At 40.2% G+C, this 25,653-nt stretch overlaps 2 protein-coding genes across 20 annotated transcripts in view; both read right to left on the bottom strand.

The window, feature by feature from the left end:
* PLCB4 (phospholipase C beta 4) overlaps positions 1-25,653 on the bottom strand; it is a 411,761-nt gene that overhangs the window by 132,400 nt on the left and 253,708 nt on the right. For all 19 annotated transcript variants that reach the window (XM_050745049.1, XM_050807506.1, XM_050807512.1 and 16 more), the window contains 3 exons: positions 12,457-12,537; positions 11,615-11,674; positions 10,644-10,787 (listed from right to left, as the gene is read on the bottom strand). In XM_050745049.1, the coding sequence (XP_050601006.1) occupies positions 10,644-10,787; positions 11,615-11,674; positions 12,457-12,537 (285 nt within the window). The remainder of the gene's footprint in view (positions 1-10,643; positions 10,788-11,614; positions 11,675-12,456; positions 12,538-25,653) is intronic.
* The window catches only part of LAMP5 (lysosomal associated membrane protein family member 5), a 210,034-nt gene that overhangs the window by 180,910 nt on the left and 3,471 nt on the right, over positions 1-25,653 (bottom strand). The gene's annotated exons all lie outside the window — the stretch shown is intronic.

Below are 25,653 nucleotides of genomic sequence, written 5' to 3'. Positions count from 1 at the left end.
TGCTTATTGGGCATGGGGTTTCCTTTGGGGGTGATGAAAATGTTTTGGAAGTAGGTAGAAGTGGTGCTTGCTCATCATTGTGAATGTACTAAATGGCACTGAATTGTTCACTTTAAAATGGTTAATTTTATGTTATGCAAATTTCACTTGAATTAAGAAAAGACACAGAAGAGGAAATGCACTCTAGGGGATGTTTAGTTTCTTTTTCTTTTACTATCCTGTACTTTCTACATAGAATGTAGTGCAACTACTCCTCTATCATGAACAATATTCCTTTAGCATTCAGGAAACACCAGTCAACAGTATAAAAACATACTGTCCATGCAAATGTTTAAATGACCTTGTCAACATGGTCAGTGCAGTTGCAGAGAACCTGGGAGCTAAGCGGAGGCTTGAGGCTTCTTTCATCTTTGATACTCTCATCCCAGGAAACCACTTCACTGATGCAGGTGACAAAATTCCCTGAAAACAACTGCAAATATCCTCTAGCTTCAGCTGCATGTTCCTGAAGAATCATTTTGACAGGAAGCTTTTAAGTAAGTCCAGCACTAAGAAAAATGACAGCTAAAAATCCACATTTAATTCCTTATGAAAGTAGGGAGTTTCAAAAAACAAACAAACACACATAGACCTTTTCAGGATGTCAGAGGCCTAGAGATGTGCCACAGAGACAGAACAGAGCTTGCCCCATGGACAAGCCCCTAACGATCCTGAGTAGTATATGATCTCTGTCCTATTGCATCACCCATAGCAGGACATGCAACTAACAGGTTCTTCAGAGAAAAAAATTTAAACAAATTCATTGTTCCTTTTTCTCCCTGACCCAAAGTAACCAGGCCCTCAATTTCTGATTAGCTGTATCATCATACTCCTAGTTAATCAGAATTAGAATCTGGTCTCTATTTTAGCTTCTCTAACTTTACCCAGGAACAAAACCTCTGGATTCCACATTAAATGTTTCTCAGATCTTTCCTTGTTGTGTAACTGATTGAAGCCAAGAACAACTGATTTTCTTGCATTCTATCTCAGGATCTCTCAACCTTTAATGTCCACAGGAAATACCTGGAATGACTTCTCTCACCTCTCCAACCACAAAGCCTCCTATCCTAGTAGCTGACTCCTGGTGTCATGATGATGTAGTCCAGGTTAAGCTTATCTAGGGATTTCCATGTGTATACAAGTGTCCTGTCAAAGCAACTAACCTGGACTTCCTTTGCTCCTGGTATACTTTATTTTGCAAAGAGAGTCCTTCCTTAAGTCTTTTTTTTTTTTTTTTTTTTTTTTTTTTTTTTTTTGAGATGGAGTCTCACTCTGTTGCTAGGCTGGAGTGCAGTGGCATGATCTTGGCTCACTATGACTGCCACCTCCCGGGTTCAAGTGATTCTCCTGCCTCAGCTTCCTGAGTAGCTGGAACTATAGGCATCCTGGCTAATTTTTGTATTTTTAGTAGAAACAGGGTTTCAGCATGTTAGCCAGGATGGTCTCGATCTCTTGACCTCGTGATCCACCCGCCTCGGCCTCCCAAAGTGCTGGGATTACAGGTGTGAGCCACCACGGCTGGCCAGTCCTTCCTTAAGTCTTATAAGAGAAAGTGACTTCAAAGGACACAAGGTGCAATTCCCTTCTTTTACAAATGAGGATTAAAAAGATTAATATAACTGAAATGATCTGTCCAAGTTCAGGTTTCATCAAAAAAATAATTATTGGATGAATAGCTGAATGAAGAAATAAAAGAACAAAGATATCTTTCATTTAAAATGCCAATAAGGGGAACACATTAAGTCAGTATTAGCATTCACTTTAGTGCAAGTGTGTTAACGCCACATGGTGCCCGATGTCTATAGCTAGGGTTCTAAATGATCACAGACACCTTTGTCATTTTGCACAATGTTTAAAAAATGAGTTGTCAACATTTTAATATCAAGAGATTTCATGTAAAAAAACCCACCTTAGTATTAAATGAACAAGAAAACAATCTAGAAACCTCAGGCCCATGTTTTGGTAGTTGAAAAACCAGCTGGAAATAAGTGAAAGTGCCTCCCTCAACAGCATATGTACACTCTGACTTGCTAAAGTCCACACCCTCCCGTATTTGTCTTTGCCTGACACTTTCTCAGCTATTCACATCATCTCCCTGGCTCCCGCAGGTATCTGAGTTCACAAAATCTGGTCTAAAGGAACTATCACTTTTGGTGATGCACAAATAAATAATTCAGAGTTCAGAGAGAGCCATCATGGATGAGACACTGAGGTAGCAGCTGCTAGGACAGATGGTCTTGTAAGAACAAATGAGAACTGAGAGGCAAGGAAAAAGGAGCCACAGAGGAAAAAGGTGGTCATAGGAGGCCCCAGGAGATGGATCTCACCAGCTCCACAGATTCTCTGATGACCACAGCCCATGTAAGGCAGAGATGGATGGTCTGTACATTCAACCCAGCAATAGAAATAACAATAAAATCCATTATCTTTATTTGGCAAAAAGAAAACTCTTAGGTGGGATAGGGCATTTAAACTTAAGAATATGCACTCAATTATTTGCTCTGATTCACAGCTCTGCACTCCGGACAGCTTCTTAATGCCCCCCTCTCGTTGATTTGTTTCCAATGAACTCAGAAGGGCTTCAAGAAAAACAACTAACAAGAAAATGTCAACTTTCAGTCTTGGAAACATGAAAAAAAAAAAATTAAGACAGAGACCTACACACTCATCCCACACTTGAGCCTCAAAAACTGTTGAGGCAATGTGGTGAAGAAGCTTTTATTAATTAGTATACTGGGGTTTGGCTGATCAACAGGCAGTTCAGATTTCCAATTTAGCTGCTTTAGTATTCAGCAGGCATCGGCTCACTTGAGCCTGGGCAGTGGACCACTAACTTAATGTAATTTCTTCAAGGCCCTCTGCAAGTAAAGCAGGATATAAATGCTAGTGATTGAGCTTTTCTGCATAACAGTGGTTCTCTAACTTGAGTGTGCATCAGAAATCACCTGGAAGGCTGGTGAAATCCCAGGTTTCTGATTCAGTAGGGCGGGGCATGGCCTGGGAATCTGCATCTCTAATAAGTTCTCAGGTATTGAGAGCCACTGGCCTATACAGTACAATTAAAACTAAATTTTAAGAAATGCAATAGCACTTCTAAGAAGCCCCCAGATGAGGCTGAAGTCTCTGATCCCTTGGGGTAATGCTGTGGTTGAGTATCAGTAGAAGAACTGGCTGCAGGGCTTGGAGGCTTTGCAGGATGTTAGCAAAGCCAGCAGGACTCAATTTAAATAGAGACTCAATTTTTTTTTTTTTCCCCCAATGACACAAAGAATAAATTCCTTCTCCTGGAACCATTGCAGTAAGTCTTCCACTCAACACAATTCGAGTTTAGCAAAGCAATTTTGACATTCAGCCCAATTTGTTAAAGTAATATTTTATGACTGGTAACAAATGACCTGACTTTATCTTTTTGTATACAAAAGAATACATAATATTTTTGTAATTCAATTTCTATAGTGGTTATTCACATGCTTATGTGATGACTTGATTACAAGGCATAATTTATGAAGTTTGCCAAATATTTACAAACCTGCATAAAGTATAATGAGCAGTCTGGTCTAAACTCAATCCCAATCTTTGCATTTTGAACCTCATAATAACAGCTTATTTTTTGTAATCAAAGGAAAATTCAACTTGGTATAAAATAATAGACTTATTTATGGAGATGTTGAATGAGGCCTGCATTTCCATCTTACATCTAGTGACTCTGTGATTTCAGTTTGCTGTGCAGTGCCAGCTGTAACTTATTAATGAAAGACATCTGAACTGCCTTCAACTTGCTAGACACCGAAATCCTTCGAAGCTAGTTGTATTCTGAGCGAGGAGAAAAAACAAAAGAAAACGTGAGAGGAAATAACATTGCTTTTCTAATGAAATTAATTTATTAGAATGCTCAGTATTCAATTATTTGTATAGCTTCTTGTAAAACAGTGAGCAAAAAGATGAGAATGATTCCAGAATTTAAAAAAAAAAAAAAAAAAAAAAGAGCTTTACAGTTTAGAAAAAAATGGGAAAACAGCTTCATTTGGCTGCATTTATTCTTTTTTTGAGACGGAGTTTCACTCTTGTCGCACAGGCTGGAGTGGAGTGGCGCAATCTCGGCTCACTGTAACCTCTGCCTCCCGGGTTCAAGCAATTCTCCTGACTCGGCCTCCAGCATAGCTGGGATTACAGGCACCCGCCACTACACCCGGCTAATTTTATTTTTTTAATTTTTAGTAGGTTGCATTTATTCTTAAATGTTTTAAGCTTTATGACATATAAGACTCACCTATTACTGAAAGGCATACTAGGTTTGAGGTAAATATGACAGCAATTTGTTAGTAATTCTTTTTAACAGACTGTTGTTCAGGAGAGGAAATGAAAGCTAAATTTTCTAACTGTAATGACAGGAAGGATTTAGGTAAGCAGGAGATATAATGATCCAAACTGGAAAGAGGCCAGGACACCAGGGTCAAAACCTCCAGTCTCGTCATGGATTCTTAGCAGCAGCCCTATTACATCCTGAAATGTGACTCTAAAAATAACACACGGGATCCCAGATTTTTGTGTTCCCTTTAGACTATCATTGAATCACATTTTCTCAGTCTTGTTGTCAAAGGATCATCTTCCTAGCTGTTCTAACAACTAAACTGTACTAAATTGAGGTGTACAACATTAAGGATTATACATCTTTATCACCTGGGTTGGAATTCATTTAGTCAACATAAATACCTCAATAGAACAGGTACAAAATTGAGGTGTACAACATTATGGGATTTACTGATTTGAGCTATCTTCCCGGGACTGCATTTGCTCAGGGCACAGGGCGAAGTGGGTGCAGCATATAGAGCATGAGAAGACCTAGTTTTAGGTTGAACTCTGGCCCAGCTTGCTGTGTGGTCTCAGTTCCTTTACCTCTCTGGCTTCATTTTTCTCATCTGAAAAATGAGGTGAGAAGCCCTCTGTCCTGCAGACAGAGGAAGAAAATAAATGAATAAATGGATATTATGGTAAGTAAGTAGTGTTAAGAAGAAACATAAAGCAGGAAAAGGAGTGAGGAAGTGCTGAAGGCTGGTGAAATGGGACGCTCCTGCTAAGGCAATTTTCCAGCAGACACATGAGGGCTGTAGGGGAGAAAGGTCTGTGTGAAACTGGGAAAGCGGGTGATCCAGACGGAAGGAACAGGAAATGCCCAATCCAAGAGGCTAGAAGAAAATGCATAGGAGGAAAGAGAGAGATTAAGGCAGAAAGGGGAAGGGAGGTGGGGATGATATCTAGCGGGGCCTTGGAGGGTTCTGAGCAGTGGAGTGATGTGATCTGAATTACATTTCAAAACATCCCTCCATCTGCTGTTTTCAGACTAGACTAAAATGGGCATGGCTAAGGCAAAGAGACCAGTGCACCTCCTGGGGCACAATAGGGAAGACATGATATTGGCCTGGACCACTGTGTCATGATGATGTTAGTGAGGAGCAGCTGGATTCTGGATACCTGCTGAGGGTAGAGCAAACAGTATTTGTGAACAGACTAACATAGGATGTAAGAGGAAGGTGTTCATGTTCTCTGCAACTGAGAGCACATCTGTTGAGATGAAAATGACTGTGGCAGAAGTACGTGAGAAGAGTTGAAAGCTTTGATTTGGGACTTATCGGTAAAGGAGACAGGTATATGGAACTAAGCACAAATCTCCTAAACAGGTAAGAGTGGCAACGCAAGCTTATTTACTCTCAAAGCAGAGAGAGAAGGTGAAGAAAAGACAAGGTGAGCTACCAAGGTGTCTCTTATAATGTTACTATCTTTTACTGAAAAAAGCACAATCATATTTTCAGAGTCATATGCACTGGAGAGTATTTTGTATTTATTTAAAATCCAATCCTGAGAAACTCAGATTTCAGACAATATTTCATTGACTCTTAAAGCACCCACGCGAATAAGAAAAAAACTATCAGAGACCCTCTTTGAGAAGTAGAAAAATAAAGAAGGGAAAATGGCTTGCTGAAAGTCAGGAAAGCTTTCTCCATGTGGAACGTGGTCCTTGGTATAAAAGACACTAAGTTCAAAGTTGACCCTTTTGCCTAGATTAAATGTTGGGTTAAGTGAGTTATTCTGAATGGTCAGATCTTAAGTGTAATCAGAGCCTAGGAATTAAAAAAAGACTCGTGAATCTACTCATAAGTAAGTTCTATACTAGAAACTCACTTAACTTGTATTTCACTTGTCAGACCAAGGCTCATCAGGTGTTCATAAGACAAGCAAAATACACAGATTGCCCAGGGAGTGCTGGACTCTCCCAGCCGGCAAGCTACTTTCTAATATTTTGTACCCTTTTGCTCTCACCTTGCATGTCTATCATGAGTTACTTATGTTTGTTTTCAAATCTATTTATTGTCAGTTGTCATAAAAATTACATAAACCAATGATTGGATCTTGTGGAAAGAAAGAGGGTTGTCATTTCTCTAGGTGAATATTTTGGCAAGATTTCTTTAAAGGCAAGTTGCTAAAAATATTTCTCTCAAATTCCGTGTAGACAAGATAACTAAAAGATTAGGGAGAAAAGTCACAGAACTGTAGGATTTTACATTCCATTGCACTCTGCCCAATGAGTGTCCTTAATCTCAGATCCACTTTAAAGAAACCAAACTGGCTATCTGAGGCATTAAAAGTATAGAGAAAAAAACAAAAAACAAAAAACAAAAAAAACCAAAAACCGAAAACATAAAACCCACTCAATAGACCCATAGTTAATGAAAAGGCTTGTCCCTAACATTAAAAGATTAGTCAACAATAGAACAACATTTATATGCTTTAAGTTACAGTGTTTGAGGTATATATGAATTAATTTTAAAAAATGATTACTTCCTCAAATTGACTCTTGTGATAAACTGACCAAAAATGCAGCTTCTCATTGCATGGGCTAAGTAAGAGGGCTGTTAGTATACTTCATGGCCCCATGATTCTAGGCTCCTAGGATATACTCATGTTTGAGTAGAACCACTCACTGAGTCACAAACAATATTTCATGTACCCTGGGAGATCTCTACATTTCTCATGGACCCAATTTGATTTATGTATCCTGCCATTATTTTGAACTGAGGTAATTATATCTATGTGTATTTCATATGAAGCCTTTCACTTTGATGGCGTGTGTGTTCTACTAGGAATAGAAACACATAGAAAGGAATAGAAACACATAGAAAGGAATAGAAATAAAACAGTGGTGATGGAGAAAATGCTGTCAATGCTGAAAGTGGTAAATATACTTATTTTAAGTTTTGAGATAAGGAAGTGGGTAAGAGTATCCACATGCATGTATATTTGGTGAAAAAATGTACTCAATATTTTCTCCAAGTGTCAATCAACCAAAAGGACAATGCACTGTCCAGTTTGGACAATGAGATTTATATTTATTTATATATTATGCTATTAATGAAATTCAATGTAATAGTTCCCAGAAACTGAAACACTTACTTTCTTCAGTAAGAGCATGCTCAAATAGTATTGAGTTTGAATAAAAAAATCCAATACAGGCCGGGCGCGGTGGCTCAAGCCTATAATCCCAGCACTTTGGGAGGCCGAGACGGGTGGATCACGAGGTCAGGAGATCAAGACCATCCTGGCTAGCACGGTGAAACCCCATCTCTACTAAAAAAATACAAAAAAAAAACTAGCCGGGCGAGGTGGCAGGCGCCTGTAGTCCCAGCTACTCGGGAGGCTGAGGCAGGAGAATGGCGTGAACCTGGGAGGCGGAGCTTGCAGTGAGCTGAGATCCGGCCACTGCACTCCAGCCTGGGCGACAGAGCGAGACTCCGTCTCAAAAAAAAAAAAAAAAAAAAAAAAATCCAATACAGAATTATTTTTTAGCTCTTACTGGCCAGCTGCTCTTAAATTTCCATGTAAATGATATTAAGAGAAAACCTTCAAATCTTACCTTGAAGTATACATCCCCCCACTCCCAACCCTCAAACATATACCACTGGTCATGGAACAACATGGGTTTGAACTGTGTGGGTCCACTTATACATGGATTTTTTTTTTTCAGTGAAAGTTACACCAATGTGCCTGCTTCTCCTGACTCCACTTCCACCTCCTCCACCTCTGCCAACCCTGAGACACCAAGACCAACCTCTTCCTCTTCTTCCTCCTCCGCTTACTCAACGTGAGGATGATAAGGATAAAGACTTTTATGATGATCAACTTCCACTTCATGAACAATAAACATATTTTTTTCTTCCTTATGATTTTCTTATTAACATTTGCTTTTCTCTAGCTTACTTTATTATAAGAATACAATAGGCAATACATACACCATACAAAAAGTATGTGAGTTGACTGTTGATATTATCAGTAAGGCTTTCAGTTAATAGTAGGCTATTAAGTTTGGGAGGAGTCAAAAGTTACACATGGATTTTCAACTGCACAGGGGTATGGTACCCCAACCCCCACATTGTTCAAGGGTCAACTGTACATATCCACAATCTACTCAAGAGTATGTTTCAGAACACGGTTCTTAGAATGGGCCAAGACTAACAGCAACCAAATTATGGAAAGCAAAAACATTATGAGATGTACTGATTTGAGCCATCTCCCCAGGACTGTATTTGTTCAGGGCACAGGGCAAAGTGGGTGCAGCATATAGGGCATAAGAAGACCTGGTTTTAGGTTGGACTCTGGCCCAGCTTGCTGTGTGGTCTCAGAGTTCCTTTACCTCTCTGGCTTCATTTTTCTCATCTGAAAAATGAGGTGAGAAGCCCTTCCTAAGGTCCATTTCCAACCCTAAAATTCTGTGCCTCTGTCATCCTAATAGCAAACACATACCGAGGGCTTTCAACGAGAAAGGCAGTACGCAAAGTGCTTCCCATGTAATAACTCATGTAAGCCTCACAATCATCCTAAGAGCAGATATTCTGGTACTGTTCCCATTTTACAGATGAAGAAAATGAGGCGCAGAGAGGTCCAGCTGTACATCTGCTTCACACAGCTAGGAAGGGGACGAGCAAGGATTTGAACCGGGGCAATGTGGCCCCAAAGCCCCAATATTTGAGCTTATACTGCATAATCCTGTTTCTTGTAATATGAATTGGTAATTAAAGAAGGAGTTGATCTCAGCAGAGTAATAAAAGAACTTAAAGACACTGCAAAATCTGTTCTCTTGAAGTGAGGTGACATGAACGATCGCATAAAACCACCACAATAAGGACAGAACCAAACACTCTTATGTGACATGGAGCATCCATTTCTGCCTCCAAAGTTACAAACCAGGAGTTCTCAAACTTCACCATACATCTGAGTCACCTGGAGAGTCTTGTCAAAAATGAAGACTCAGGATCAGAACATCTGGGTGGGCATGAGAGTCAAATATGTAACAAGCTCCCAGGAGGGGTCAGCACTTCTAGAATGAGGACCATACTTTGTGAGTGAGGGTAATAGAGCTTTGATGGTGTAGGGGTCAACAGAACTCAATTCTGCCATAAGTCATCTCTGGATTCATGGTTAAGTTTTGTAATCTCAGTGTCCTCAAATAGTCTTCCCTGTACATTTCCTTTTAGCTCTAAAATTCAGTATTTCTAATGATATTAGAAATTCATCCTACACTGAGTTTCCAATTATAGGGTTAATGAGAGGACAAAATGCCTCCCCATTCCCCCAAACCCTTCTCTGCAGTGGAAAGTGAAGGCTTAGTCCTTTTCACACACATTACAGAAAGATAATGGGGGCGCTGTACAGAGGTAAAAATCACCCTGTAAACACGTGATTAGCAGAAAAAATATTTAAGAGGCTTTCTACTTCTTTGAGAAGTCTCTTTGAGACTCACTTGCCAGGGCAATGGTATGTTGGGTATTAAAAGACTGATCTTAACCCAATATTTTAATAACTTATTGGGAGGGGGAGTTTGGATTTCTTAGCCATCCAGACCTGCACTGCCTACCCAGTATAGTGGCCATTAGCCATATGAAGCTATTGAACACCTAAAAGTGGTTAGCCTGATTTGAAAATACACATCAGATTTCTAAGACTTAGTATGAGCAAAAGAATGTAAAATATGTCACTAATAAATTTTATATTGGTCTCCTATTAAAATGACAATATTTTAGGTCTACTGGATTAAACAAAATATTTTATTAAAATTAATTTTACCTGTATCTTATTACTTTTAATACATGGCTACAAGAAAAATTTAAATTATATATGTGGCTCACATTGCATTTCTACTGAGTGGTATTGACCCAGACCTTTGTTACTCAAACTGTAGTTGTCAGATGAGTAGTATCCATGCCACCTGGGAGCTTGTTAGAAAAGGATCCTCAGACCTATTGAATCAGAATCTGCATTTTAACAAGAGCTCAGGGGACTCTGGTATACACACTCAAGTTGGAGAAGTGCTGGACTAGTTTTCCCTCCAACATATCATAGTAGGTATTTGGGTTGCTGGCCCACAGGAGTGACATGCTAAAAGGGTACTGTGCTTGCTGATTTTCTACAGAAACATGTCAGCAAAGCAATGCTACTTTTTAAATTATCATACAATTTAAGTATGTAAAAATATAGCACACATAAAATTAAACACACAACATATATACATTATGGGGGGGGGGAAGAGAAGAAGGCCATTTAACTGAAGCTACCTTAGTTACTTCTGGATTTTCAGCCACCATGTAGGTAAAACTAATGTTCACTAGATCTGTGCCACTGCAGACACAAACTATCCGACCTTCCAGATCATTTTCTGATTTTCCAACAGCTTCAAGAGCAGCCAAGATTTTGGGATCCTGTATAGAGGTACACAGATAGAAAAAAAAATAAGTTAGATCACAGAGCATGGAGGAAGAAACTTGGTAAAAAGCAACCACATTTAATGTAAAAATACACATAAGGGCCCAGATACTTAGCGTTATTCTAAAACCTGTAGAGGTGAAATTTGTAACACTATATATTCCTTGAAATCAACTGATAAGAAAGGTATTACAAATTTTTTGGTTGGGGGAGGTACGGAGTCTCTGCTCTGTCACCCAGGCTGGAGAACAGTGGCGCATTCTCAGCTCACTGCAACATCTGCCTCCCTGGTTCAAGGGATCCTCCCACAGAAGCCTCCTGAGTAGTTGGGACTACAGGCACATGCTAACACACCCTAATTTTTGTAATTTTTGTAGAGACAGGGTTGCACTATGTTGCCCAGGCTGGTCTCCAACTCCTTGGCTCAAGGGATCTGCCTCCCTCTGCCTCCCAAAGTGCTAAGAGGTGTGAGCCACTGTGCCTGGCCTAAAATTTTTGATCTAGAAACTAGATGTGAGGGTCTTTGTTTAGAGTTTTGATTGTAGTTGTTGGAGGACCTGGAATATGGCAACAGGATAGAAAAGCCTTTTATTAGGGTCTGCTTGTCCACAAAGCCTCTCTCTCAACAGAGGAGAGTCACAGAGGTTTCATGTGAATAAATATGGCATTACCACAACCAGCAACCACATGTTATTCTCAAAACTGAGATTAAATGTTTTATGTAGCCTGGATACAAAGAGTGAGCTTTTTATCTCTAGAAGCCATGGCCATTTCCAATATAAGTAAATCCGTGTTTAGAAAAGCAAATACCAATCACAGGTACCTTTGGTATGGCTCCCGACCGAATACTGTTGATGAGGGAGCATTCTAGCACCTGTCCTTCCTGAAGAGAGAGAATACAACACAGCAATGAGCTTAAATTATGCCATACCTATGATACAGGCAAAGTGCTTGGCAAAAATTTCTGATGATGAAGGCTGTGCTTATTACAGTCAGGTTGAAGAGGGAATTAAAACCATGTAACAATAATTATTGCAAATAATCAGAAATAATCAAGACCCCAAGTATTCCATTTCATATATACATATATATGCAATGCTAAATATAAAAATGTTTCTAAAATCTGTTACTTTTATATATAAAACATTGTTAATAATCATTAAACATATGTGTGCACATGAAATATGAGAAAAATGCTAATTTTTATATAACTATAATTCTTCTTTTCTTAAATTCAGCTCAATTGTTCATTAAATGTGGACACTGTACCATACATCAAATTAAGTCCCAGGGTTTAATGAGATGAACACACTTTTAATGTACCTTTTAGATTTCAGCTTGAGCATCTCTTCTTCTGGCAGATTTCTTTCTAACTCCCAAGATTAAATTAAGCTCTTTGACAATCCAGTGTTCTCTTTCGCAACATTCAATGACTTGTAACTTATCTTTTAATGCCTGACTTTGCTCCTAGACTGGAATCTATGAGGATAATGTCCTTAATCATCACTGTATACTTCAATGCCTGGCACATGCAGGTGCATTTTTTAAAACCTTGAATGAATGAATAAGGGTAGGATTCATCAATAGCGCTCAGTCTACTTGTTGAGAAACAAAATGGTTTAAACCACAAAGCAGAAAGAACAACTTGCTGTTCTTGGGCCATACCTTGCCTTCACTTTTCCATGTCAGAAAGAAGCCAAACTCATCCACTTTGAAGAGGCAGTTGGGTTCAAACACAAAGGATTCCTGTCAAAAAGAAATGTGTTGATCTTCATGACTCATACCATTTTGAATCTAATAAAAATGCAAATATTGTTGAGCTTCTAAACAAAGGCGAATTAGAAATCACTCTTTTACATCTAATATCCACAATTCTTATTGTATTATGGAATGTTTTCATTTTGAAAATTCTTTGCTTTCATTTTTGTATTGTAAAACTCATCAATTTAATAAAACATCTCGCTCTAGGATAGGTTTAAGAACAAAGCATACTGACTGAAGGCGTGAAAGTCATAGAGAAGAAAGTTTCCTTAGTATCTGGAAGAAGGATTCCCAAGTTCTAGCCCACTGATGTAAAAAATCAGGAGATAAATTATTTTTTAAGTCACTGGTTTTTGTTTTGTGTCTTTTTCTTTTTCTATTCTTTTCTTTTGTCTGTAAAATCCAGCATTCAGTTATTTGTTGAGATTTTTGCTTTTTTATCTAACCTCATTTGGTGTCCTGTAAAGCAGGTCTTGAACAGGCCCGAAAGCTAAAATGTAGGTGCTAGACCAGCAGCATCAACATCAGCTGGGAGCTTTACTGAATTGCAGAATATAGGGCCCCAGCCCAGATGGACTGAGTCAGAGTCTGGGGGGGATGGGACCCAGCAATCCCTCTAGAAGATTCCGACACACACGAAAGTTTGACAACCATTGCTTTGAACTTTGACACCAGAAACTCAGTGAAAGCTACAGAATCAAGTTTGAATAAAGAAGGAATATTAGCCAAATTCAAGGCATCAGAGCAGCTGTGTTACACTTGCCAATCGACTTCTTGTCTTACTAGAGCACCATTATGCTTAGGAACGAGAGGAAAGGTCCATGTCAATGAGAGAAGAAGGGTGTCTGGGAAATGAACATAGATGCTCTGTGCCCTCTGACTGCATTACACCAATACTTAGCATCCACACTTCAATAAATCTACATGTTCTTTTCATGAGCTGAAGAAACTGGCTTCCTAGATCATTTCAATGCCAGCAATTAGGAACCTGTCTGGCAAACATGGATCAAGGCAGTGCCTTAAAACAAATAAACAGTAATTACAGGATTAAGGTTTTAAGGGCCGTTCAGACTCTTAGTTTCTGTTAAAAATTACTGTTAAAATTTATATTTCTAAATTACAGCGGAACAACAACAATTATCAAGGTAAATCCAATGTCAAGATACTAGGCCATCATAAAGTATTCCTAGGGGTCCCTGAACAAAGCAGCCTTCAATTTGGGTAGTTTTCTGGCCGATGAAGAATGTACCGTATGTATTTACGTATTCCAACTCTGTATCAGGCGTGTGCTCTGTACTGCTGTCACTGCCATGAATAACACCAAAGGAAAGAGCATGGTATGACCTTTGCTTTTGGAGTCAAAACCCAGTTCCACCATTTATTATGTACTTTCTCCCAGAAAGACCCTTTCTAAATTTCAGGATCCTTGTCTAACAAGTGGAAGTAGTTCCACCTACCTTTTGGGTTTATTGCTGGAATTAAATGAGATGGTGAACATAAAGCATGTAACACAGAATTCCAATTCAGCAAGTAATAGCTCTACCAATAATACATGGTTCAGACTTGTAACAGTGGTAGCAAATTACTAACAATATGAAAGCGCCAGTATATGACATTTTGTGACCCTTCAAAATGGCATTTTTGGACAGTTCAACCTTTTAGAAAAGGCTTAACCCAGAAGTTGATACTTCAGCCTTCATGCCAGGCAGAATGAGCAGCTCTTGACCTCACATTAGAAATTTGTTTGGTGTGACTAGAACACCTCAAGAGAGTGTTCTAGGGAGTGTGATGAGACATGTATAGAAGAGTTGTTTCATTGTAAGGGTCTTGTGTGCCACCTAAAAGGCATTAGCTATTACCCAAAAGGCCATGGCGGGTCTTATGTTGTTACTGACTAAAAAAATGAGAATTATCAACTAATCAAGACATGAGAATTAGCCCATTTCCAAATACATCCCAAGCAATATCCTGATGGTAATGAAGAATTTTGGTACACAGTGTCCAAAAGTACATCCTAAAATGGTATTTATATAGTAGACCCACAACGAATCAGCCACTATCATTACTTATGTGCACCCTATCACCTAATTCCAAGTAAGGATTTGAGATGACTCAAGAAATACAAATAATAAATAAGAATGGGTTTCCAACTTATTTTGAGAGTGAACTTTGATTTCCTTGGCCTCCTTAAATATAAAATTTTTTTCTTCCTTTCCCCGAGTACCCCTAGAGCTTGCCATTACTACCTGGACATTTCAATTCCTAATATCTCACTCTTAGAATTCCATCTGGTCCTTCTAGCCCCTAGCTCTATAGTTTGTTCTCCCCTCCTATAATTGACTTCTTTGCAAAGTCAAATATCCCTTTTGATTGTCCCTCCCAATCTCTCACGACCCACCAGTCCCTCCTCCTTTTACTTCCATCCTTATGTAGCTTATTTCCAAAGCAGCCCAATATTGCAATCACTCCCTCACAGGTGGTTCGGAACGTCCATGTCTCATTTAGTGTTTTCTTGGCCAAAAAACGAAATCTATTTTATGCACATTTTGTCACCAAACTTGGTGGTGAAAATCACAAAATGGAACTGTTGGGCTTTAGTTTAAATTCAAGATTATAAACCTCAAATGGATAGTCAACAGTGACGTTCAATCTTATATTTCTTTCTCAACGGTTACCTACTCTTTGAGAGGATGAGTCCACTGCTTTTTTGAAACCTGTTCACATTCACCCAATTACAGTGCTTCATCAAAGTAAGGAAAAGCCATCAGGTGGACACAATTCTCTTTCTTTCCCCCAATAAAGCATGTTTTCCCCTGACAAAGTCAACCCCTCAGCATCTGCTCTAGATTCAATCTTCTTTAACCTACACAAGCACTTCAATCCTTCATTTTTTACCACCTAACACACATCAGCTTTGTTCTTTTTCTTCACTAGATCATTCCCATCAGCACACAAATGTGTTCTAGCTGTTCCTGCTTCCACTTACTACCCCATGTCCCTGATCCTCTTCAGGACATAATATCTTGGAAATACTCACTGTTCTCATTACCTCTCTTCATACCATCTGAGCAACTATATCTGGCTTCCATTTCTATCACCCTCTAAAACTTCTCTGGCCAGTCCAGCATGCTGCAAAATAAGGGTGCACACCTTCCTTTTCTCATCTGATTTGATCTCTGAGAGGTTGGTTATTTCTTCCTTCTTGAAACACTCTCCAATCTTGGTTGTGCTCCATTACCTTAATCTAATTTCTCCCCTTTTCCTTCTGTACTCAACTTTTACATAGTCCCAGGACTTGGTTCTGGGAATTCTCATTTCCACTGTGTTCCTAGATTTCATTCAATCTTGTGTCTACAACATCATCTATTTCCTGATGACTCTCAAATTTGTAATAGCAGCCCTATCCTCTCCCCTGTGAGTTCAAATATTTGCTATTTGACATCTCCACTAGGATGTCTTGAAATAAGTATGTCCATAACTGAATTCTTTATTCTCTCCCCTCTCTCCAAGTTTCTCCATCACAGTACTTCCTTAGTTCAATAAATGTCACTAGCATCTGGTCACTTATTGAAACTAACAGTCATCCTTAATTTTCCCTTATCTTTTCCTCTTACTTTCAGTAACAAGTCTACTTCTATAATATTTTGAATATACACCCATTTTACTCCCTCTCCATCACCATCTTGGCCCAAACCAGTATTATCTCTCCCATGGATTGATCTTCTCACTTCTATTCTTTCTGCTGCCCACAGGAACCTGACTGATTCTTTAAACTTTGAATCATTTCATTAAAACCATTCAATGGATTCCTATTATATTTAAGATAAAATCCCAACTCCTTACCATGGCCGAAAAGGTCCTGAATGATCTGGGTCCTTCAAATCTTATCTCATGCCACTCTCTGTTCACTTATTGAAACTAAGAGTCATCCTTAATTTTCCCTCATCTTTTCCTCTCACTTTCAGTAACAAGTCTCCTTCTATTTCTTGTTCACAACCATAAGAACTCTTTTCCTGCAACCTCTCAAGCTCTCTCTAGCATCAGGGCCTTTGCACTTGCAGTTCCTGCTGCTCAGAAGTCTCTTTCTCCTGCCCTTGGTGCATCAGGCTCCTCTTCATTCTACAGACCTTGTCTTCACCATCGCCTCCTCAGAGAGGCTCTCCCTGATCCTTGATTTAGTGACTAGCTCCCGCATCAGAATGCAACAACCTCCAAGAAGGCAGAGTCCTTGAAGCAGTCTTGTTTACCTTTGTGTTCTAGCACCTAGCACATCAAAAGCACCATAAAATTAACAAATTAACTTAAAAATGAATGAACAAATGAATTTTTTTTAAATAAAAGATTTTGCAGCAGGCCAATATGTAAAACAAATAAACAAGAAGTTGCTCAAATTGAGGGGGCTGCACCAGGCCCAGAACCCATCAAGGAAGTTCTTGGAGGACTGCCAAGGATAGAAGTGCATTTACAAGGGCACTGGTTGAGGCTGTCCGCCTGAAGGCAGGAGCCCCTTTTTGTAATGCATACAAACTCATATTCCAGGTTGGCGGTGACTTTGAGGCACCTCCTGGGAATTCCTATTGAACAAGGAGCACTGTTTGACCCTGTGAATAAATCATTTTCAAAACAGGATGAGAAATCTGGGCAAAGAGAAGAAAAATAAAGTGGAATAGTAAAATAAGGCCAGAGTAAAAGGCAGCTCTCAGAAATGCCTGTCATAAGGTCGTACACAGTTATAACAGAATAGCAATTTGGCTCTGGGCTACCTAGCAACAAAAGCAAAAAAGGGAAAAAAAATATTTACCAGGTGCCCATCCAGCTCATAAAACAAAAACATATCAGTTGTTAAGAGACGCAATTATCAGAATAGAAATTCTCCAGGGGGATCTTAGAATGAAACTCAGCTGACACTAAAGACCAGGCTCAAGACAAAACCCAAAATCAGCTCATCAACTGTGGCTGAAAGGTTCTCGGACCAAATGCTTCAAACCACCCATGAAAAATCAGAGAGCAAATCTGAGGGATGAGAGGTAATCAGCTGAAAGGAACTAAAACACAATCTAATTTGGTTTCTCACCACCTCCTACTAACAAACATAATAACCCTACCCTCAAGTGAGTAGAGACACATCATCTCTAGTCTTTTTTCCCTAACAGCAGTTTAAAATTTCACATGAATCCCTCCTGACCTGAAAGTGGGCTGTGGCTCCCTGACCAGACTGAGGCCAGGCTATTGTGAAGTCCCATTGTTAGAAAAATCCTCCTCCAGATCTGGGCACTGCAGGGGAGATCATAAAAGAAAGCTGGAACGTTTCTCCTTTGTGAATCTATTTGTTTTGCAGTTAAATGGTAACAGAATTTTCTGGTAAAGAAACAAACCATAAGAGAACTTCCTGGGTGGGGGTGGGGTGAGCAGAATTTTAATTCTCATATTAGTTAAAATTCGTCAGTCACACCTTAGAGCTCAAGGACATGTTAGCTTATCCAGCCCAACTCTTCTTAGGCCACTAGAGAACAAGGCTAGAAAGCGACAGGAACACCTTTGTGAAACTACTAAAGTGGAGGACAGAGGGCATTCTGTTTGAGAGTCAAGAATCACTTTTGCTGGAGATCACCACTGCTAGAAGCTATTTCTGGCTCAGAGAGCCCCGCTCTGAGGGGTTTGTGCCACTACAGGCTTACAGACACACTTCCCTCTCTTATCAAAGATAGAGTATGTTTTTCACTTGTGTGTTATTTTTAGTATATTTTCCCCCACACATGCTGTTTCAACATAAATCAATATCACAACCCATCTTTCAAAGATTTCAAAGATTCAAGTTACTTTCAAATCAACTAAGATTAAAAATTTTTCCTTTATTTCAATTTTTAAAGTGATTCTCTTCAATAAAGTTTAATCCCCCCATAAGAAATGTCAGAGAGCTCAGCAGGCCAAATACTTTGATTGAAGTGGAGGAAATTCTTTGGATGGGGATACAGCTAAGTGGTAGTTGATTTTATTTTAACTGTGAGTTGTAGTTATTTCTTACCCTTTTTCTCTTGCCCTCTCTCCCACCATCACTTCCCAAGTTAACTGCAAATGTCTGTATCCTTTTACTGAGAAGTTGGCATCTTCAAATAGGGTGTAGTCAAGTCTTATTACTAGCTAGGGACAGCTATTTCGGACTAGATCATAAAAGTTTTAACTGTACCTTATTTAAACATCAGTTGGCCGGGTGCTTTTTTGTGTTTGTCACTGGACAGATACATTAGGACACAGAGAAATGTGAAATGGAGTAGGCTTTCACATTCCATCACAAAACTGTGTTTTCTGGGAAAGAAGACCTTCACAAGAGGTGGCAGTCCACAGTGGTTTTGAGGCCCAGGCCTTGTAGTGACCGGTTCCTGGGTTTGAATGTCAGCCTCCTCACCAGGCACCTGCTGGAGAATCTTAGCAGTTATTCTGCTTAACTTTGCCATATTTCACTTTTCCTCGCTGTAAATTGGGAAAACTGATACCAACTCACAGGGCTTTCAAAGAATTAATATTGAGAATGTCTAAGTACCTGGGACAAAGTAAATGCTGACTAAATGGTCGTATTTATGAGAAAATAGCTACCATTTTAGGGCTATTGTGTGAGGCATTTCACAAATACTATCTCATATAAATCTCATGATAACTCTGCAAGGTTTTAGATTAGATCAACATTGTCCAACGGATTTACCGTGATGATGGAAATGTGCCAGATGGGCTCTGACCAATACGTTCACCATGAGCCACAGGGAGCACTTGAAATGTGGGTAATGCAACCAAGCTGCTGAATTTTTTATTTTAATTAATTTTTCATTTCAATAGCCACATGTGGTTAGTGGTTACCATATTGGCCAATGCGGTTTCAGAGAGAAGGGGGGAAAAAGGTTCAGAGTCTAAAAAGCCACAGTCAATAGTAACAAACCTGAAATTCAAGCCAGCTTCTCTGATTCCAAAGCCCATGCCTGTCAGACTCGGGCAACCTTGGCCAAGCAGGGCCCGCTCTGCCTATCGCCAGAAGATTGTTGGACTGTCAATAAATGAACACTGCCTAGGTAGCCTCCACGAGGTACACATGGGACTCACCCTCCTTGCTTCCTGGTTTGATAAGAATGGAGAGGAAGTTAAAAAGACCTTGTCAAGGTTGGAGAGAAACAAACAGGAGTCTGAGGAAGAGGCCATAAGGGATCTCATCCAATTTAAATCACATTATGTGTGACTACCACCAAAGAGATCTCATAAACCAGGGAGAATGATGGGTGTGGCCTTCAGACTGGGAAAGCAGGTGGAGTCTGGTTTAGAATTAACCAAGAGGTCCACCTTTCTATCAGATCCTGAAAGCTCAGAACCCAAGAGATGCTTTATGGCTTATTTATTTCCTCTCCTTATTCCAGGGAAATCCTTTAAGCTTCATATCTAGCAGATCCTTTGTGATTCTGCACAAACACTTCCTCTCTCAGAACCACACGTTTTTATTTTTTTCAAGTTAAACTAAAGCCCTCGGTGATGATATCCTGCCATCAGAATGATTTATGGACTGATGTAATAGATGGGCACGGGTCCTTATTAAGTTGCTTTTACCTTCATGAGCTTGGTCTCTGCTTGGAAGGATGCAGAATGTTCATTCCATTTGTGCCCCTCCCAACTGCTTTAAGATTCCATGAGATAAAGGACACTGGGCCTCTCAGCTCACATTTCACATGAGGAGCTGGAGGGCACAGCTGTAGCTGCTCCATCACAGACCCCTGCTATGTGCTACAAGTATTACCTGGTGAAAAAATCTGTCAGACAAAACAAGGGCATGTGTAGCCCCTGCATTCCTTTCCATGGCCTTTGATTATTTGGACAGATGTTCCTATTGGGTTAAGTCGTTAAACATAGACCTTTCCCCCTTCCATCAGTAACTGATGCTCAACTGGAATCCAATAGGGAGATGCAGTTCTAGTCTCCTGATGAGCAATTCAAGAGGCCTGTGGCACCTAATAATATGCCCACTATTGCTAGGTAACATATACAGTGTCTACTAAGAGCCAGGCAATGCTCTAAGTACTTTCTACACATTAACTTATTATCCTCCCAACATTCCTATGAGGGAGGTATTATTCTCATTATTGATAAAGGGGTTAGAAAGAAATTATCAGGCAGATAGTGTGGGTACAAGGGGTCCTCGGCAAGGCTTCCCTTTTAATAAAAAGTAGCCCCCAAATCATTTCTTTTCTAACAAAGAGCAGCCTGAAAAACTGAGCTGCAGACATAGATAAGCAAGTCGGAAACTTGTACAGGTGAATGCCAGCAGCTGTGCCAAGAGAAAAGGCTACCTGGAAGCCAGGTATGTTTAACACAGAGGCTCCATCTTCTCTTTTCTTTGTCACCACGTGTACAGTCAGGACCAGGCAACATGGCACCAGCTAGCTAGAGAACTCATCTGCATAATAAAAGATTAGGGTAGAGTGGCCAGCTTCTTTGCACACTTGAAATGACACGCCTGGTCCAATCAATCTTTCATCCCTATGTAAATCACACACCCCCTCCTTAAGTTCATCTATTAAACGTTCTGCATTTCACTGCGGAACTGGCAGCCCATTTTCTTAAGGACCCCTTTCTGTGCAGAGAGCTCTTCTCTTTCTTTTGTCTATTAAACTTCCACTCTTAACCTCACTCTGGTGTGCCCACGTCCTAGTTTTCCATGGCTGTGGGACAACGAACCTCGGGTATTACCCCAGACAAACAACGCTGCTTCACTATTACACCTGTTTTACAGGTGAGGACATTGAGGCATGGAGATTAAGTGTTTTGAACAATATGCTACACCTGCTTTGAGGCTGACACGTGAAAGACTGACACTGCTCAGGAGTGGGCCCAGGTAACTGCTCAGCAGTCATACCTGAAGAAGGCTCTACTATTCTCCTTGTCACTGATGCCAGTAATCACCACGAAGGGTCAGATGGGCTTCTGAAGTGTTTTGGTTTTAATTACTGCATTTCTTATGGATTCCCCGTGAATCCTACCACATAGATAACTGAACAACTGTACTACTGAAACATTCCGTACTCATTACAGTTTTTTATGGGGGAGTATTTTCATTACCTCATGCATTTTGTAAGAATTTTTTTCTCAGATCCTAGGACCAGGAAAAACTCTGTTCCTACTGACCTGTTGCTTTCCTTACAATCTAATGGACACTGTGAACCCTAGGACAACTGTGTTTTCTACATTGCTTTAGCCACCAGGAATACCAGAAGCAAATCTGAAGCTCACCTCTTTGAACTTTACAGATCATTTTTGCTGCCTGTAGAGTTGCTGCCTGCTAAATTTAACCCTCATTTGATGTATTCTCCCCTTGTTTACTTTTTTCCCTTCAATCTAACTCCCTCTTCCATTATTTTATCTGGTGGTACATATTTCACATTACAGCTTCCTGTGGAAGGTGACAGAAACATGTAACCATAAGAACCAACTCACAAGCAGCAGAAACAATTGGGTATTTTACATAGGCTTTAGGGTTTTAGATAAACCTGATCCAAATGTGGTTAGATATTCATCTCTTCATCTCTAAAAATGGAGACGACAACATCAACCATAATACCTATCTCACAGGTAATTTCTGGGCATTAGAGTGCTTGACACATAGTCTAAAGTAAGTAAATTTGTATTTTATTTATTTTATTTTATTTTATTTATTTTGAGATGAAGTCTTGCTCTGTCGCCCAGGCTGGAGTGCAGTGGCGCCATCTTGGCTCACTGCAACCTCTGCCTCCTGGGTTCACACCATACTCCTGCCTCAGCCTCCCGAGTAGCTGGGACTACAGGCGCCTGACACCATGTCCAGCTAATTTTTTGTATTTTTAGTAGAGATGGGGTTTCACTGTGTTAGCCAGGATGGTCTCGATCCCCTGAACCTCGTGATCCACCCACCTCGGCCATCCAAAGTGCTGAGACTACAGGCGTGAGCCACCGCGCCCGGCCAGTATTGATTTTTTTTAAGAGACAGAATTTTGCTGTCATCCAGGCTGGAGTGCAGTGGTACAATCATAGCACTCCAGCTTTAAACTCCCGGTACAATCATAGCACTGCAGCCTCAAACTCCTGTGCTCAAGCAATCCTGCTGCCTCAGGCTCATGAGTAGCTAGGACTACAGGCATTCACCATCATGGCTGGCTAATTAAAAAAAAAAAAATCTCTTTTTTTTGTAGAGACAGAGTTTTGCTATGTTCTCCAGGATGAACTCGAACTCCTGGCTTCAAGCAGTCCTCCTGCCTCAGCCTCCCAAAGCACTGGATTAATAAGCATGAGCCACTGCACCTGGCCCAGTATTGATTATTAATATGAAACACAGTAATAGTAATCATTATTAAGGCTACTAATACTGATTATTATTAAAGACCAAAGACAAATGAGGTAAACACCATTTTCCTACCTTACAGATGAGAAAACTGATGTTAACTGAGGTTAGGCAAGTCACCCAAGAGGATGCAGATAATATGTAATATGAGACAGAACTACAAATACATTTGGACAAGGAATCCATTTCTGTTATGCAGATCTTTAGAAAGAACAATGGTATTAGTGCATGTCTATTTCCAGCGAGCTAGAATACAAAGCTAAGCATAAGGGAAACCCAGAGTTTGTAACTCTGGGTTGACTTAGACTTGTTGAAAATGTGGTTTCTGCACAGGAGGTCAGCTTGTGTTTGCTCCTGCTCCAACTCCTCCATCCCGCTCTGCCTAAGCCGGCCTCAGTCTACAATCAGGCCAAGAAGCCGCTGCCACAGACGAGTCATCACAACACAGTTGTCATTTTCTCCCCTTTTCAAGGGCATGTTGGGGTATAGTGAACAGAAGAGGTCATTCCTGGGTGGGGAGACTCTGCCCTGCGTCTCCCTGACACAACAGAGCACATTCTCAGATGACAAGAGGTCAGTGAAGTGAGTTATTCAGCAACTTCTAAAGGTGATAAACCTGCGGTCTCTCTTCCATTCCAAATCCCATAGGAACGAAAATGAAAATGTCTCTCCCTCCGTAATCAACCACGAGCATTTAAAGTGCCCGCTCCAGCAATGACAGTGAGATACAGAGAACGCTTACTCTAGTGTCAAGTGGAAAGATTTAATCCACCCTTTTCATTGTATTCTTACCTCAGGAATAAACAGCGTCATCAACTTTCTAAGTGACCTGGCTTGGAAGAGTCGATGAAGGCTATTGAAAAGCAACAAAGGAAGGTATACCATCTTTTCTGAGCTCTCATATTACATATTTAAAAAATAAAATAAAATTTGGCCTAATGGTGCTTACCAAGATCCTATGGTCTGAATGTTTGTGCTCTCTCCCACCAAAAATTCATATGCTGAAATCCTAACCCCAAATGTGATGGAATTAGGAAGTGGGAGCCTTGGGAGATGAATGGGATTAGTACCCTTATAAAAGAATCCAGGGAGACGGCTGCCCCTTTCATCCACCGTGTGAGGACACAGCGAGCACGTGTCATCTTGGAATCCGGAAATGGGCTCTTACCAGACACCGAATCTACCAGCACCTTGATCTTAAGCATCGCAGCCTCCAGAACTGTGAGGGATAAATGTGTTGGTTATAGCTGCTGAGTGTACGGCATTTTGTTATAGCAGCCTGAAAGAACTTAGATGCAAGGTCTCAGAAAGATCCTTGGTTCTTTGAGAACTTAATCAGCTTAACTATGATTGAATCTGGGGGAGAAATGAAACGCCCAGATTAGTCACCTGGGAGAGGCCAAACTGTTTCTAACGACTGACTTTATGGTCACTAATAGCTAAGGATTCCCACTTGATCTTTTACTTGACGATATAGATGTTAAATCTTTGGGACTTGATTTGTAAAGGAGGCCAGTTTGAAATGCTGAACACTCTGGATCTGTCTAGGACGTTTTCCCTCCCTGAAGCGTCTCTGCTGTGGGGATTGTGAGGCAAAATCTGGATGCTCAGATTCTGGGAGGGTTCCCTGACTCTTGCCAGAAAAGAGGTGAAGAAATTATTCCTAAAATATTCAACAACTACCTCTCAGCGTGCAGAAGGAAGGAGAAAGCGAAATGTGTTTTCAAGAGGAGTGGGTGGTCACTCAAAGTAACTTTCTTAGGCAGGAAAACTGTCACAGTAGTCAAAACAGTTGCCATAGCAACTAAAATAAGCAAAAATTAAAGAGGAACAACTTAGAGTTATGGAGGCAAGTAAACAGGATTTTTAATAAATATTTACAACAAATATTAAAAACACATTATGTGGCTGTCCCCTCATAAAAAAATCCTAAGAAAAACAGGAGACGTGCTTTGTAGTTGCACAGAAACACGACCGCAAACTGATGAGTTCTTCTCTTTAGCAAAGCATTTCTAATTAAAACACAATTAGTTCCAGCATAATAAATTACACTGAGAAAGTAATTAAAAATATAGTGACATAGAAGATGTTTCTGAAAAGGCAGGTCTATGAAAGAATATTTTAAACTATTGATATACAGAGATAACAGACAATGCTGAATACGGCATTGAAAGAAAAGGAATCTCAAATGACTTTTATAGAATTTCCCTCTAAATATATGCATTTCTCATTTAAATAATGCAGCTTTTGAACATGCTTCTCCCCCCCCCACAAGAGCTACATGATACGTCACTCCTGTTGGACTTCTGTCTTCTGAAATAGCTTATATTTAGGCCTTAAAGATACATAGTCCTCACTGGCTCTTAGGGTCAGTGCTGGCTCTGTCACTTTTTACTGTGTCTAAAATAAGTGCAGCAATTACTGGAACATCACACAAGAACCACTGCTACCACCTAGAGCATTCTGCAGTGAGCTCAGAGTTGGCCTCAGGAAATGGCAGCGGAGTCCTGAAGGCTTATCCTGAGGCCCTCTTACCCTCAGGGAAGGGCTGCTCCATCTAGAAACAAACCACAAGACAGAATTGGAAAAGTGAGCAATCCATTAGGGCAAATGCCTGTGAAAGAGAAAGGGGAGAGAAGCTGAGTGACAAGGAGAGCCTCCCAACCAGGCCTCACAAACACCTGAGAGAGGAGAGGAGGGAGCAGGGAGAACTGGGGAGGAATTGTCTCAGATTGCAGTGCAGCTGAGAACAT

The sequence above is a fragment of the Macaca thibetana genome, chromosome 10 (assembly GCF_024542745.1).
Source record: "Macaca thibetana thibetana isolate TM-01 chromosome 10, ASM2454274v1, whole genome shotgun sequence".
NCBI classification, from domain to species: domain Eukaryota; kingdom Metazoa; phylum Chordata; class Mammalia; order Primates; family Cercopithecidae; genus Macaca; species Macaca thibetana.
This window is presented reverse-complemented; position numbering and strand designations above follow the sequence as displayed.